The sequence below is a fragment of the Sorex fumeus genome, unplaced genomic scaffold, assembly GCF_029834395.1.
Source record: "Sorex fumeus unplaced genomic scaffold, SorFum_2.1 ptg000054l, whole genome shotgun sequence".
NCBI classification, from domain to species: Eukaryota; Metazoa; Chordata; class Mammalia; order Eulipotyphla; family Soricidae; genus Sorex; species Sorex fumeus.
In genome coordinates this window covers 35,350,423-35,366,739 of record NW_026606111.1, presented here as the reverse complement: position 1 = coordinate 35,366,739, position 16,317 = coordinate 35,350,423, and the positions used below count along the sequence as shown (strand labels likewise).

At 36.0% G+C, this 16,317-nt stretch overlaps 1 protein-coding gene across 1 annotated transcript in view; it reads right to left on the bottom strand.

The window, feature by feature from the left end:
• Positions 1-16,317, bottom strand: part of KPNA5 (karyopherin subunit alpha 5) — a 44,704-nt gene that overhangs the window by 8,478 nt on the left and 19,909 nt on the right. Inside the window, exons 7-11 of the mRNA XM_056125262.1 lie at positions 15,830-15,918; positions 10,410-10,509; positions 5,511-5,674; positions 3,382-3,460; positions 1,283-1,408 (exon numbers count right to left, since the gene is read on the bottom strand). Of these exons, the coding sequence (XP_055981237.1) occupies positions 1,283-1,408; positions 3,382-3,460; positions 5,511-5,674; positions 10,410-10,509; positions 15,830-15,918 (558 nt within the window). The remainder of the gene's footprint in view (positions 1-1,282; positions 1,409-3,381; positions 3,461-5,510; positions 5,675-10,409; positions 10,510-15,829; positions 15,919-16,317) is intronic.

Below are 16,317 nucleotides of genomic sequence, written 5' to 3'. Positions count from 1 at the left end.
CCCGCCCGTACTGCAGAGCCTCCCCGTGGCGTATTTGATATGCCAAAAACAGTAACAACAAGTCTCACTTCGTGTTCCTGGAGCGAGCAGACGCCACTGGGCTGGCTACACTAGCATGCGACAGGGATGAATGGAGATGTTACTGGTGCCTGCTCGAGCAAATCGATGAACAACAGGACGACAGTGCTACAGATGGTTGGGGCAGGGCCACACCTGGCAATGCTCAAGGAGTACTCCTGGCTCTGTACCCAGGAAACATTCCTGGAGGACCATATGGGATACTGGGGACTGAACATGGGTTGGCCATGTGTAAGGTAAGTGCACTATCAGCTATTTCTCCAGCCCCAGATGACAAATTTGGTTGAACCAGGCGATTATTAACTTAAGGAGTTTGTTGGTACCAAAACAAGCCATTATTTCAATGCTTTCAGATGAAGATCATAATTTATTTTTAACCAAGAAGGATCAAGTCAGAGGAGACTGCTAAAAGGGCTGGAATGAACATTTTGCCACGCAGGAACCCTGGGTTTGATAGACAGCACCACCTGATTACCTAAGCACCACTGGGAACAATTTATGAGTACCACTACTTGTGGCCCCAAAACATAAAAACAACAATTAGCAACAAAACAACGATGAAAATCAGAGTTAGGAATATGTGGCTCAGTGTATAAACTGCTTACCTGGCATGTGTAAAGCCCTCGGTTTGATCCCTCTATCTTTCCAAAGCAAAAATCACTACTGAAAATCAGTTCATTTTAAAGACAAACCATTATGAGACTGAAGAGATAATTTGCAGGTAGGGCACTTGCCTTGCAACAACTGACCCAGGTTTGATCCCCCGCATCCCATATGGTCCCTCAAAGCCCCGCCAGGAGTGATTCCAGAGTGCAGAGCCCAGAATAAGCCCTGAGCATTGCTGGGTGTGGACCCAAACTCAAAACAAAACAAATAAAAACCCTAGAAATAAACCATTATGTGCTAGGCTCTGTTGTTGGGCAATTTTATATTTATTTCTATATACATGCATATATATGTATATATCCATAAACACACATATATACATATACATACGTATTTACTATGTATGGCTACATGCCTATATATGTATATAAATAACACTGCTTTCCCAATGCTATTATTCTGCTGTTTAAACTATTTTTCAAGTAAAAACTAAAAGCAAATACTGTTTTAGAGAAGCAAAGGTCATGTTCATTCAATTCTCATTTAAACTAATTTCTGAGATCTTTATATTCTATTCTCAGATATGAAAAGTTGTTACCTGAATTTGAGCTCTATTTCCTGCAGTGATGTTAGAAACTGTCCAGCAGGCTTCTTTTCGAATTGATTCCTTTGGGCTACTCAATAAGTGTAAAAGACAGGGCAATGCAGAACAGTTCAAAATCACCTGAAACAAAATCAGGAATGGTAACACAAAATTTTATAGTAAATAATCTACACAAAAATGTTATGAATTACTTATATACAAAAACCATTCTGAAAACTAAATTAAAAAGAAAAAGATTTCTCAGAGCTGGAGTAATAGTAGAGAAAGTAGGGCATTTGCCTGGCATGCAGGCGACTAGGTTTGATCCCTGGCACCCTATAAGGTGCCCCAACTCACCAGGAGTGATCCCTGAGTGCAGAGTCAGGAGTAAACTCTGAGAATAGCTTGGTATGGCCCAAACTTTTTTTAAAAAAATCTCCTCAAAGTAAAATTTAAGCATTTACTAGAAGATATGTCATACTCCCACTTGATAAAATGAGTCTACTATTAGTGTAGTGATACCCTATTTTCAATTCACTAAAATGTAAACAAGCAGGTCACTTGGGGTCATTCCAAGATCCTTAAATTTACAAATGTACTCAATGTTCAACTGATATAACTACATGAAGATATAATCATTGAAGTAAGGATCTAAACTAATTTTATCAAATGAATCGATGGGGTAAAGGTAGGGGAAGAGTATCAATTTGAAAGAAACCTTATTGTGCAGAAGAAACCTACTTGTTGTTTCATTAAAACTTTTACTATTGCAGGGCTCAAAAGATAGTATTGTAAGTAGAGTGCTTCCTTGGATGCAGCCTCCCCGCCTCCACCCTGCCCCTGAACCAAATATGGTCCCCCAAGCCCTACCAGGAGTGATCCCTGAGCAGAGAGTCAGGAGTAAGCTCTGACCATTGCCAAGTATGTCACAAAAAGCGTCCCTCCAATTTTTTTTTCACTTTTGCACTTTGCAAATTTGTAAAGTATATTGTGCATTGTCTTACATTCTTGAGTCCCTGGCAAATTATTTTTCTTTTTTCAAAATATGCTCAACGAGGGGCCAGGGATATGGCTTGAGGTGAAATATATGCCTCCCATATATGAGGCCTGAATTTGATCCCAATACTGCATGACCCCCAGAGCCTGCTGGATGTGGTACTTTTAAAACAAACTAACCTAGTGAGTTATATGAAATTTATTTGGCAAAGAGTATATAAACCAGTGCATAACTTTTTAGTTAAAAACGGAACAACTAGAAACAAAAGTGAAGCTAAGGATCAAATATTTCTTAGCATACTAATCTCTTTTTTAAACAATGATAGCACTACAACCTGATCACCAAAATCATAAGACTACTGTGGGTAGTCTACTATATCTTTTCTCCAGATTATTCAAGAGCAAAGTTCCAGTTAACCTTTTTTAAACAGGGGCTCTCCCAGCAGTGCTGGAGTTGAGGTGGATTGGACTGTGGGCCATGTCTAGAGATGCTAGGCCCCAAGGAAGTGGTTCTCACAGTTCTGAGCTCAGAGGGCAGAAGGATACGAGGGTCTTACACATGCTAGTCATCTGCTCCTCTATTCTAAGCTATCTCACCAGCTTCCTATTATACTTTTACAAGGACAGATCCAAGCTAGTATTTTTCACATAAAGTACTCGTGATTGATCATTTACTATTAAGAGTGAGGTGTTTGAGATTTATCATTTATTATTAAACTTAATGTCACATTGTATTTGGGGCTGGAGTGATAGCACAGTGGGTAGGGCATTTGCCTGCACCCGGCCGACCCGGGTTCCATTCTTTCGTCTCTCTCGGAGAGCCCTGCAAGCTACCAAGAGCATCCCACGTGCACAGCAAAGTCTGGCAAGCTCCCTGTGGCGTATTCAATATGCCAAAAACAGTAACAAGTCTCACAATGGAGACGTTACTGGTGCCCGCTCGAGCAAACTGATGAACAATGGGAGGACAGTGTTACAGTGCTACAGTGCTAATGTCATACTGTAGATGCTTATATAATAATGGGAATAACAAAGAACAGATCAATATGCAATCAAATGATATAAAACATGATAAACTTCCTAAACTCTGTTAACAATATATTATAGTTTGAACTCACCTGTGTTTGAATATCATCACCAGTCACAATGTTACCCACTGCTCTTAATGCAGGTGACACAACTTTATAATCATTGTGCCTAAAACATTAAAAATATGACTCTGAATACAAGATTTTTAGAATATTTCATAAAGCACACATTTGTCTTGTATGTATTTTTAGACTCAGATATCCAGTAACATTTTTCATCTTTCATTCCAGTTATCTTTCAACAAAGAAGCAATTTAAGATCAGAAGTTGCATGTAGCTGTCATGTTCTAAGCTTTTCCCAATCGGAACACTTCCTTAGTCTATGATTTGCATGATTTTGACATTTTTGATGATCACAAGCCAGTCATTTGGTGTTGTCTAATGTTTCCTTATGATTAATACTTAAGTTATATACTCTTGCCTAGGCCATCACAAGTGCTATACAATCTTTTTATTATACAACATTGGACAGCATATGATGTCTGCTTTATTCATTATTGTGTTGCTGAATGTGGATCACTGAAAACAGTGTTGCCATATTTCCCACATTAATATTATATGTTTTCCCCTTAAATATGTTTATTTTCAAAGGAAGTGCTGTAAATAATCATTCTCTGGCATAATTTTACTACTAGATATAGCAATTTTTATGTTTATTATTAAAGTTTATAATTATTAGTATCACTACCAGATGATTTATCTTATTTTAGTATTGACCCTTGGGTTCCTATTCTAATCAATAAAGTACATTAATTTTGTTTCAAAGTTCAAATCAATCCAGTTGAGATTTGAATAGTAGAAGCCCCTTTAGGTGGGCTTCAGTGATGATATTTTTGCATTCTTAGACCATTCTTTACTTTCTAGAGTTCATCATTTTTTTAAATCAAAGTCCTAGAATAAGCCATTTCTCTAAGAACCGGGTTCCTTTCAACAGAGAGTGATAATTAAAAGCCAATGGCATCTTCTGTGTTTAGCTGATTAAATGTATCATTTCTCCCAGGCTCTTCAAAAAGAACAGCCATACTCACGCAAATTTACATATATTTCTTTCTATGTCTTGTTATGTTGAATATCAAAAGTATGTTACTGATATTCCAATTAATCTAATATCACTACTGTGAGGTTTCTCTCTTGCATATTTATGTCTCTGTTCTCTGAGAGCAAGATACTTCGGACATTCCCATCTTCCTCCATGTGGCCTACCTTCAGTCCAGCTGGACTGCTCTCCCGTGGTGTATTAGCTCAACCCCCCACTCAGCCCTAGGGGGTTCCATCATCTGAGCCCTGACTGCTTCACTGACAGCCTGCCCAACCTCCATGGATGCTCATCTCATGCAAATCATTTATCTCTTCTTATCTCTCTTTTCTGTGATTTTTGTCTTTAAAATTTTTTTTCTAAAGAAAATGAAGAAGCTTTATCTTTTAAAAGCAAATTTTCTTAAAAGTTCTTAACTTTACCATAGAGAAAATTTGTTCTTCTGAAAGAACGTACCACAGTAGCACAGAAATAGAAGCAATACTATTAATACAAGTGAAATACTGGCTAATTTTCACTACCAGGACTTTCATTCAATTATTGTGATGAAAAATTGGTTGTTCTATGACAGCAAGAACTGTATTCTATACTTCACTAATAATGTCTTGAACAACACGCTAGCACAAAGGATACCAAACTTGACATACCAGTCCCTTAAAAAAAAAATCACTGGGTGTCTCCCAGAAACCAACTTTCTTTAAGTCAACAGAAAGTGCCCTTATTTACACCTGAGACTACTACTGCCCCTCCCTCTTGATCATTCCAGCACTTCCGGTGTGGGCAGTATCACCACACTAGCAGCACACAGGCATTCCAGAAATATTTGTGGTGTGGGCAGTAACACCACACTAGCAGCAAATAGGCATTCCAGAAATATTTGATGGATTAAGTTCCTCTCATTCAGAAAAAGTTTACATAAAACTAATAAAATTCATTAACAAAATGATCATTCCCAACTAGAAGATGAAAATACAAGAGTCACTTTCCAATATTATAGCTAGTATACAAAGAAGAGCTGGTATCTCTGCCTGAAAACAGTGGTTCTTGAGATGTTTACTGGGACATCACCATAACTGTCAAAGTTAAACCAATCATGAAATTATTAATCAAAAATAATAGTTACATCAAAAGTTCCACTAATCTTCGACAGACTCCAGAATCAATAACTGCTTGAATTTTATCATTAGGTCCATCAGAGAGATAAGAAAGGGCCCAACAAACATCAGCTAATACATCTGAGTCACTGCTAAATAGCAATCGTGATAGAACATTTAAGCAAGGTGAAACCTGGAAGGGAAAAAAAGAGCCAAAGTTAAAAACTTTTATCTAAGGCCAAGTTTCTTCATAAAAAATAAAATTCAATTTGAAACAAAAATGTATTTTACAAAAATACCACAGAAATGAGAGCACTAAACTTTTAAAATGCTGACCATATCTACAACACGAACCTGACTGTATTGCCATTTATCTTAAATAGAATAAGAATATTTTCAATAATGAAATATGTATTTGGAAACCCTGTGTTTAAATTATACACATATTCTCCAAAGGGCTCATTAAAAGTGAGAAGTCCAATGTTTTTAACCAAATGTCTAACATAATGATCATGAAATATGATTTAACATATGAATCACACTATTATTACATTATGTTACTGGAAGTAAATTTAATACAAATTTGAGGAATAGTTGTATAGAAAATTAAAAATCTGAAGGGTTTAAAATGAGTAATGAACTATATCTGTACTGTACCAAAACCCTGAATCTCCAACTGAAAAACACACAAACATATTATAAAAGGTTTGTTTACTTGTTTTTATTTCTGAGCAACCAGGGGTACTCATGGTTAACTTCCCTGGCTCTAAGATTAGGGATCACTCCTGGTGAGGACTGAAAACAAAGGGAGTGCAGGGGTCAAACCTGGGTGAGTCATTCAAGTCAAGGACCCCACCTGCTATATACTGTCTCTCCAACCCAACATCAAAGATTTTCTATCTATCATTAATCTAGCTAATTAGCTAATTGATAAGCAAATGATTCACCTCTCTAAAACTCAGTTCCCAAATCTGTGAAAGAAAGAGTTGAATTCGATAAATTTTATTATCCTTCTTTTTGCGAATCAGACAAACCAAGACTCAAATACTATTCACTGTTTAATAATTTCTTCATATATGAAACACCAATAACATGTTAAAGTTAATAAAAATACATACAGCACCATAGAGCAATGTGTAGCTTACAGTAATCCCTCAGATGTTCATCTTTTGTCATCATCAGTACTGATTTACTATTTCTTAAAGTATTCTTAAAATCAGTAACTTAGTCCCCCAGTCCATTTCCTCACATAAGCATTATATCTTAAATAAATAAATAAAATTGCCATAAAAAGTGACCTTTTTCTAGATGAATTATCTCTTTACTTCTTTCTTGAAGACTGCAGTACACAAACTGACAGCCTTCTGAAAATATCTAAAAATAATTCTAGGGCCCAAGAACAGAAAGCAGTTTGCTTATAAGTAGAAATCACTTCTTAACCTCATGAATCTTTTCGACTGGATTCTTCACCAACAATCATGTCTCTCTGTGACCAAGTCTTTAATGAATATAAGAATCATTTTTAAATTACTGTCACTGTCACTGTTCTCCCATTGTTCATCGATTTGCTCGAGTGGGCCCAATAACGTCTCCATTGTGACACTTGTTACTGTGTCTGGCATACTGAATACATCACGGATAGCTTGTCAGGCTTTGCCGGGCAGGTGAGATACTCTCGGTAGCTTGCCAGGCTCTCCGAGAGGGTCGGAGGAATCGAACCTGGGTCTGCCGGGTCCACTGCGTGCAAGGCAAATGCCCTACCCGCTATGCTATCTCTCCAGCCCACATTTTTAAATAAAATTTTTAATTAAAAAATATACAGGGCTGAAGTGGTAGTTTAGCAGGTAAGGTATACTTGTCTTGCACATGACTGACCCACGGTTGATCTCTCGCACTATCTATGGTCCCCTGAGCATCGGCAAGAATAAGTCCTGAACATAGCCAAGTGTGGCTCAAAAAAAATAAAATACAATAAAACTCAATGTAGCAGATATACCATTTTACTGATGTAAACAAATTGTGAAGTACCATAAATTTATAGTTTTAAGAAATTTCTAGTTTAAGAAATAAGATGATTGTACCACTTCTTCTCAGAAACAAAGGAAAATTAAAAATAAAAAGTCCTTCTTTGAAGAGGTCAATAGATGCTTAACATCCTACCCAGAATATGTAAAGATGAAACCGAATGATGTTAAAACTTAAGAGAACAGAAAAGTCAAAATTCAATGCCCAAAGAGGAGAATTTTCATATGGCATAGATGCAAAAACTAGTAATCAGAACAATGTTGAGGAAAAAGGACAAGAGAGCTACATTTCAAGTATGCTGCATATAAGAGATGTATTAGATATCCAAAGAAAGAGGCTGAGTTTGGTGTTCAGAAAGATTTGAGGCAAATACTTTAATTTGGACGTTACTGGCATGGGGATGATATGTGAAGTTATAAAATGGGTCATATGAACAGGGACACTGTATAAAGAATATGTATAAAGATGAGAAAAAGTAAAGGAGATATAGTACAGTGGGTCATGCGCTTGTTTTTCATGAGGTTGACCCAGGTTTTGTCTCCAGCATCCCACAGGTCCCCTTGGTTCTACCAGGACTGATTTCTGAGCAGAGCCAGGAAATCTGAGCACTACTGGGTGTGCCCTCCTCTACCCCAAAAAATAGGTTAAACCATATGCAATTTGTATTCGCGACTGTAGGAGGCAGAAGAGAAGAGGTGAAACTAATAAATGAAACTGAGAAGGAACAGTTATGAAGGTAGAAGGAAAACCAAGGAGGTGTACTGGTCTGGAGACCAAGGAACAAAAAGAGAGAGGAATGATTAACTGTGTATACAAGCAAGAGATAAAGAAAAAAAAAGCAAAGAAGCCATTGTACCTAGCAAGTCATGTAGTCACGGTCCTCCCATTTGTTCATCGATTTGCTCGAGTGGGCCCAGTTAACGTCTCCACTGTGAGACTTCTTGTTACTGTGTCTGGCATATTGAATAAGTCACGGGGAGCTTGCCAGGCTCTGCTGTGTGGGCGAGATACTCTCGGTAGCTTGCTGGGCTCTCCGAGAGGGGCGGAGGAATCGAACTCGGGTCAGCCATGTTGGCTGCATGCAAGGCAAACGCCCTAACACTGTGCTATCACTCCAGCCCAAGTCATGTAGTAAAGATGTCTAAATATTGACCCCTAATGTCTAAATGTGGAGATAGTTGTGTCATTGGTGCAAGTTTAAGTGTAGAGATTTTAAAAATGTAAAATAATTACTATGATTGCTAAAACTATATAATTAAAAACAGATATGTTATAGGAAATCTACTGACCATCATCAGATGCAATGTACCTTATTATCTTCTCAGGTCATATTGAAATTTTTTCTTTCCATTTCTATTCTATAATAGCTGCTGCCAAACAATTAGTTATGACATATCCTTTTTCAAAAGGCCATTTGAAGATTATTTGTGCACCTGAAAATTATTCTTTTTCCTTGTACTAAACCCAGTCTAAATTCTCATTCTGTCCCCTTTTATTACACCAAAATTTTATATTTTAAAATCTTTAAACTGAATAAAGTATATACTGCAACATTATCTCATAACTTTTATCTCAAGTATCTGTGAAATGCAGCTGTACTCAAATCTTTTTAGTCCTAGACACAGCTCTATTAAACCAGATTTCTGGCTAAAAAACTATTTCAGAATTCAGGAGATAGCTTAATGGTTTAGAAAGTCTGTTTTGCAAGCATAACATCGTGGGTTCAATTCCCAATGCGACCGTATATATAAGCACATAAGGCTCAAACTTTAACAACATGTTAATAATCTCTTATTGAAGAGCTTAATGGCTCCTGGGTGAAATACAGCAATATTCATACATTTTCTTCTATGAAAACTTTTTTGGATTATTTTTGGCATATTATTCATTATAAGCAATACAAAATAAATTACTTCATCTCTGCTTTGAGGGCAGGGTTTGGGGTTCAGGATGGAAACATTCGAAATATGGTGGTGGGAAGGTGTAATGTTAGTGGGATTGGTGTTTGAATATTTAATGTAATCGATTATTGTGAACAAATTTATAAAAATAAAATAGAATTACAAAGAAAAAAAGATATGTAATACTCAGTGAGCACCATGGCCAAATATACAAGCATCACAATAAAATTCCCTAGAGCAGTCAGGGCTAGGCAAGTGTGGACTCCTGGTCCTCAAAAAGAGAGGGTGGGAGGAAAAGGGAGGTTTTTAAAAAAAAAAAATTTCCTTTAATGAATAGCATACTTTAAATATATATCAATGTATATAGCAATGTATAAAGCAAAGTATTAAATATAATAATATAAAATATTATATAATATTTATATTATATAATAATATAAAGTATTAAATATAACACTCAATACTTTGAATATTATAGCAATACTTTAAATCAGCTTCTTAGCCATATGTGTACTTCTCAATAAACACAGACTGGAAGGTCATGAAAAGCTTTGATGGTATATAATATACTGAACTACAATCTATGGGGTATGGTAAAAGAACAAAAGATCGTGATAAAATAAAATCTTAAAATTGATATTTCAGTCAAAATATAGCCAAATCTTGAATGCTTAAAGCTAGATTTGAAATTTAAAGTTACAGTGAAAGAGTAAATGCAAAGGCACAGTAATAAATTATTCATCTTTTCTGAATTAGGTATTCACTATTACTTTTGTCCCCAGCAATATTATCAGTAGAGATTTATTATATTTTGATTTTTCTTTTTACTATCTTCTCTTTTCACCATCTACAGAGTCTCTCTCTATACAAATACTGAGTAGTTAATATAGAAAATAATTACAAAAAAATAGAAAAAAGCCCCTTTAATCTCTTAAAACTTGGCTAAAAGAAGACTTAAAAGGTATGTATAGAGGTCTATTAAGTTATGTGTTTTACCCATACCTTAGTAAAATTTGGAGGAGGGTTTTTGCCTCGACATAAATTTGAGAGCGCCCATACAGCATTTCTGGTTGTTGTAAGTCTGCTTGAATTTGTTAATAACCTGCCAAGGGGGGAAAAATAGAAATTATCACTTTATGTTCATTTTCCCTTATAAAATTTTCGTCAAAAGATAAGGATCTCTCAAATATAATTATAACACACTAAAATTGATCTGGCAAAATAGGAATGGAAATTTTATAAACTGCTTCTATTTTCAGAAATAAAAATGCAGTTATCAGAATTCTATTTCTGACGTTTTAGATCCAAAACTTCTGGCAAAGTGGCAGAAATATATTGGTGAGAAAAATTCCTAATAATGTACAACTAACTATATGTTCAAAAAAATTTCATGAGCTGACATCTTGATTTGCTTGAGGCACATGTATTTGTATATCTGAAAGTGGAATACCTCACATGGAATCACGAGAGAAAGTTTCATCACAGAAGACATCTTTGAGAGGTGTGGAGGACACCAGTAGCCTTTACTATTAATAGCTCTGACTGGAGGGGGAGAAAAGAAATATAGAAAAGAAATGTTCACAGTCCCCAAACAGGAAAACAAACCAACTAACCTGAGCTGGAGGGGAAAGGAATAGGGAGAGGTAGAAAGAGGAGGGAAAGGGAAGAGGAAAAGGAAAAGGGAAATCTGGATGTGTTAAGTTAGCAGCAGCTGGAACAACAGAGTTAACCAATCCCCTACTCCCTGAAACCCCTGCAAGAGAACATTAACAGCAACAGAGCACTGATCCGAAGAACTGTAATGCAAACTTTTAGTCTAGACAAAAATAATATGGAGTGGTATGGAAGCAGAGCTATATCTTGCAACTCTCCCACTAGGCTGTTTCCCTGAGACCACAATAAAAGCACTGTGAAGACTGCTGCTTTCCATCTCATTTCATCACCCTTTTCCTCCCCATAAAAACCAAAAGAACAAAGGTGAATTCAAAGACTAAAGCAATAGCGCCACCTACAGGAAAGCAAAAGCCAAAAAACATAAAACAAAATCTAACCCATACAATAAGAAAATTCTCTGGGCATCTACATAAAAATACGATCAAATTGTTCAAGGAATTAGATAAACTTCCAAAAGGCAAAAGTAAATACACAAAAAAGGAGGAGGCAACAAAATTGAGATAAGTCATCAAAAAGAAATATAAAGTTAAATAATCTCAACTAAACACAGAGAAGCAAGTCCAAGTTATAAAATATATGTATATATACATATATATAAAAGCACATTATTTTTACTAAAAATACTTAAATATTAAAAAATTCCAATCAAAGATACTGGGTATTAAATCTAATCTATGTTCAATCAATACAAAGCAGCACAAGTAGAGTCAATGTCACTAAAGACTCAGAAACTGAAGATAAAATCATGACAATGACTCAAATAGAAGAGAGAAACAGGATTGGAAAAAACAAAATCTAAAAGAAATCTAAGTCTCCATTTGAAGGGCCAATATCAGGAATATTGGAAATTCCAGAAGATGAAAAGAGAAAGAAGGGAACTGAGATTATAAACAAACAAACAAAAAAAACCAAAAAAATAAGCAGTGAACTTCCCAAACCTAAGGAAAGAACAAACCATAAATATCCAGGAAGTTGAGAAAAACCATAGATTTCTGAATTCAAAATGAACTATATTAAGATAATTATTGTTAAATTACTAAAAGTCAATGAAAAAATTATTTACAATTGCTAAGGGAAAAAAAAAAAGAAAACAACCAGGAACATAGAAAGGTATCTTTACCAGCTTTTCACTGAACTTCTCAGCAGAACTTTAACAGGGTAGGAGAAGATAGAATAAAATGTTCATGCCACAAAAAGGTTAAAAAAAAATGCTAAGAGGCCCACAAATGGGCCCCTCTGGCTACTGAACAAGCTGCTTAAGCCATGATCCCATAGACTCAGAAAAAAATCTCCGAACCCAGCGGCTTTTGGCAAAAATGCCTCCAGATTCCACATTAGGTTACCGGCCCCGTGTCACTCCAGGTAGGAAAAGGTGACGATCCATGGCCTGTTCCCCCTGGCGGCTTGGGGTCCGTCATCTTCCAATGGACCAATGGACCAATGGACAGCCAAGCAGGAGCCCACAGTGACAAGACACGTGGGTCTTTCCTCCCCGCCCCAATGAGACCCCAAGTCACCTCCCACGAACGGGCCCTCTGGCTACTGACCAAACTGCTTTAGCCATGATGCCAGAGACTCAGAAACAAATCTCGGAATCCAGCTGCTTTTGGCAGAAATCCCTCCAGATTTAATTATTTAAGTCCGTACTAACACATTTAAAGATTTGCTTTTGTTTTTTAAATGTTATTGATTCTGATACTATAATTTAGAATACTATTAATGATGGTTTCCTGTGTATGTAATTCCAACACCACACCCATCGTAAGTGTATCCACCTTCCTCCCCCAAGATCCCCAAGGATCTTTTTATTTATTTTTTCAGACAGGTAAGATTTATTCAAAAACTCTTTTTCAAACATGATCTTTTCCTATACTGTGGACGGGACATTTATTAGGTTGCAAACATTTCTTGGCTAATGTAATAAGCACTGTCATGAACATAGGTTTGTGTATATATCTGTTCAAATTAATGATATTGTATTAAGGGGTTAGATGCCAAGAAATGTTATTGCTGGACAATAAGGGAGTTCTATTCCCTTTTAGGAGAGATCACCATATTGCTTTAGAGTCTGAACCAGATGACATTCCCACCAACAGTAAATGAGAGTTTCTTCCTCACCACAACCCTGCCAATACTGTCCATTTCCAGGCTTTTTAATGTGCTATTCTCACTAACATTATCTAATATCTTAATGTTGTTTTGATTTGCATTTCCCTAATTACGAGTCAAGATGAGCACTTTCTCATATGCCTATTGGTCATCTATATGTCTTCTTTGGGAAAGTGTCTGTTCAGCTCCTAGATCATTTTTGGATGGGGTCATTGGATTTCTTTGTTGCTGAGTTTTGTGACTGCTTTACCAATTTGGATAATAGCCCTTTATTTGATGCATTGTGTGCAAATATTTGCTCCCATTCTTTAGAGTATTATTTTATTGTAACTTGAATTTATTTCTATGCAGAAGGTTTTTAATTTGACATAATCCTATTTGTTGTTGCTGCTGTTATTGTTGTCTGTGCCCTACTGTCATCTTGTTGATACCTCTGTGGCCAATTTCCTAGAGAATTTTATTAATGTTTATTTTAAATTTTTTTTATTTTATAAGGTGGTTCACAATATTTGATTACAGTTAATATTCAAACACCAATCCCACCACCATTATAATCTTCCCAACACAAAATTTGGGATGTTTCCATCCCAAGTCCCAATCCCTGTCCCAAAGCACAACCAAAATAATATCCAATGTTTATTTAATATACTTTGTAGATTCTGGTCTAACCTTGAGGTCTTTAGTCCATTTTGAGTTTACTTTTGTGGTGGCATGAGGTACAGTTCTAATTTTGTTTTTTTTACATGTGCCTATACAGTTTTTCCAACACTATTTATTGAAAAGATTTTCTTTGCTACAAGTGATATACTTAGCTCCTTTGTCATAGATTAAGTGCACATAAATCTGGGGGTTAAACTCAGGATTCTCAACTTTGCTCTTTTGTTCTACAGTATCTTTATTCCAATAATAAGCTGTTTCAATTATTATTGATTTGTACTATAGTTGAAAGTTGGTAAATGCAATTCCTCCCATCTCTCCCTTCCCCCACACCTCACTTTATGACTGCTTTAGTTATTTGGGAAGTTGCAGGATAACATTGGTCCTTTCAGCTTTGCCAGAGGGAGCTTAGGTTTATTGGGTTACTCCCATCACAGTGTTCCCATTTCTGTGTTTATTTGTAACCATTTCTTTGTTCTCTGGTCAATCACTTTTATCTCCTAATCAGACTCTGTTAACTTGAAAATATTGCTTTTCTTTTCTCCTCAAGTCCTTTGCATAGTTAATTCAGAGCAATGTCCTTTTTGTATAGACATAAGAAGACAGTTAATTCTATGCTTAATTAACCGACTCCAAATGATATTCACTCCTGGGCATCTGTTCTCTTGATTTAAGCCTCAGTGGCCCTTACTTCCTAGCACCCCAAAAGCAGGGTCCCATGAAGGGACTGGGTGGACCCAGGGCAAGCTGTGAGCTACCCTGGCATCAAGATGGGCCAGGACAAAGCACCTAATTTTTAACTAAAAGTTAAGAGCATGGCCATGGACAAATTCTGTCACGATCTAAAGTAACAACTGAGTTAGGACTCTGCTAGGGTTAGGAAAAATTAATCTAGCTTGAGCTTACTTTTTTTTTTCCTTTTTAATATATCAAAGGAGAGAAACCACAGCCAAGGTGAGACTGGTAGGATAGGTCTCCAGGCTACACTCACCAGCTTCCACTCACATTTAAGCAGTCTGTCCCCATGACCCATCTCAGAGAGAAGCGACAGTCAAGGTGAACCTGGTAGGCCTGAGATGCCATGCTGCTGAATCATCCTAGTGATACAGCTGCTGGAGCGCATGGACACATAAGTGGCCCTGGGACATCTCAAAGTTCATAGTACTGAGTCTAGTATGAACACAAAACATTAGATGGGAAAGTTGCATAGAAGCCCACAAAGCTCAGTGAGCCAAAACATAGCAGAGAAGGATCAACTAGCACCTAACAGCTGGGAAAATCCTTGGAAAATAACTTTAGTAAAACAATTATAAGAAATATATTGTAACAAGCAATTTAAAGTAAGTTATTTGTGCCTGCTAAGGGAGTGGGTAACTTGGAACACTGGTGAAGGGAAGGTCATGCTGGTGGTAGGATTGGTGTTGGAATACTGAATACCCAAATAACTGTATTGTGAACAACTATGTAAATCATGGTGTTTAAATGAAGTTTCAAATGGACAAAAAAAGTTACAAGTATTTGAAAAAAAAAAAAAACACAGTAAGTCATTTAAGTAAATTCTAATCCTAAAAGAAAAATATCTTCAAAAAATATTTGTTCTCTAAATATTTCAAATTAAATACAGAGAAATATTTGTAAAAAATTTAAAAATAAGTTTTTAATTACTGGAATCCTAAATCTAATATCTGTTCATGTATTTTCTGTTTTAGCTATGTTTATTGTTGTATTAGAAACTAGATATGCTTGTATGTAGAATATTTTAGCATAATAAGTATCAAGTAAAGCAACGAAGTATGACAAAAGAATATAAAGTACTAATAAGTTATAATTATTTCTTAAATATTTTCAAACTATTGTAGGCATAAATAATGTAAGCCAAATTTAAAAGCGTCTGAATAACTTAACTGCTTATAAATCTAAAAGCAGTTATTTCTTTTTCAGGAATATTATTGACTTAATGTGATAAATTTAAAAGTACTTACTCTAAAAGAGGTGGAAGTATTTCACAGTTCAAAACAAAATCTCTGCATTCTGCATTGTCACCAGCAATATTACCAAGTGCCCAAACAGCCTTAAAAAAAAAATTTTAATTATACTCTTTTATGACAGTACTAATAAATGTTCTCTATTAATTCAATACAGAATGAATAAAGTGGGGTAACTTTCAAGAATTTTTAAAAAAATAGTCTAAACAGTAAGACAGGGAATATTTTATTTTGTAATTAATTTTTAAAAAATGAATCACCCTGAGATAGTTACAAAGTTGTTGGGGAGGAGGGGGGATTGGGTTTCAGTTATTCATTGTTTTTTTGTTTTGTTTTGTTTTGTTTTATGTCTTTTCTGGGTCACACCAGAGGTGGGTTTGGGATTTTGGTCCCACCAGAGATGTTCAAGGCTTACTTCTGGTTCTGTGCTCTGGGTGCATGGGGAACTCTATGTGAACCAAGTCACTTCATGCAAGGCAAGCACC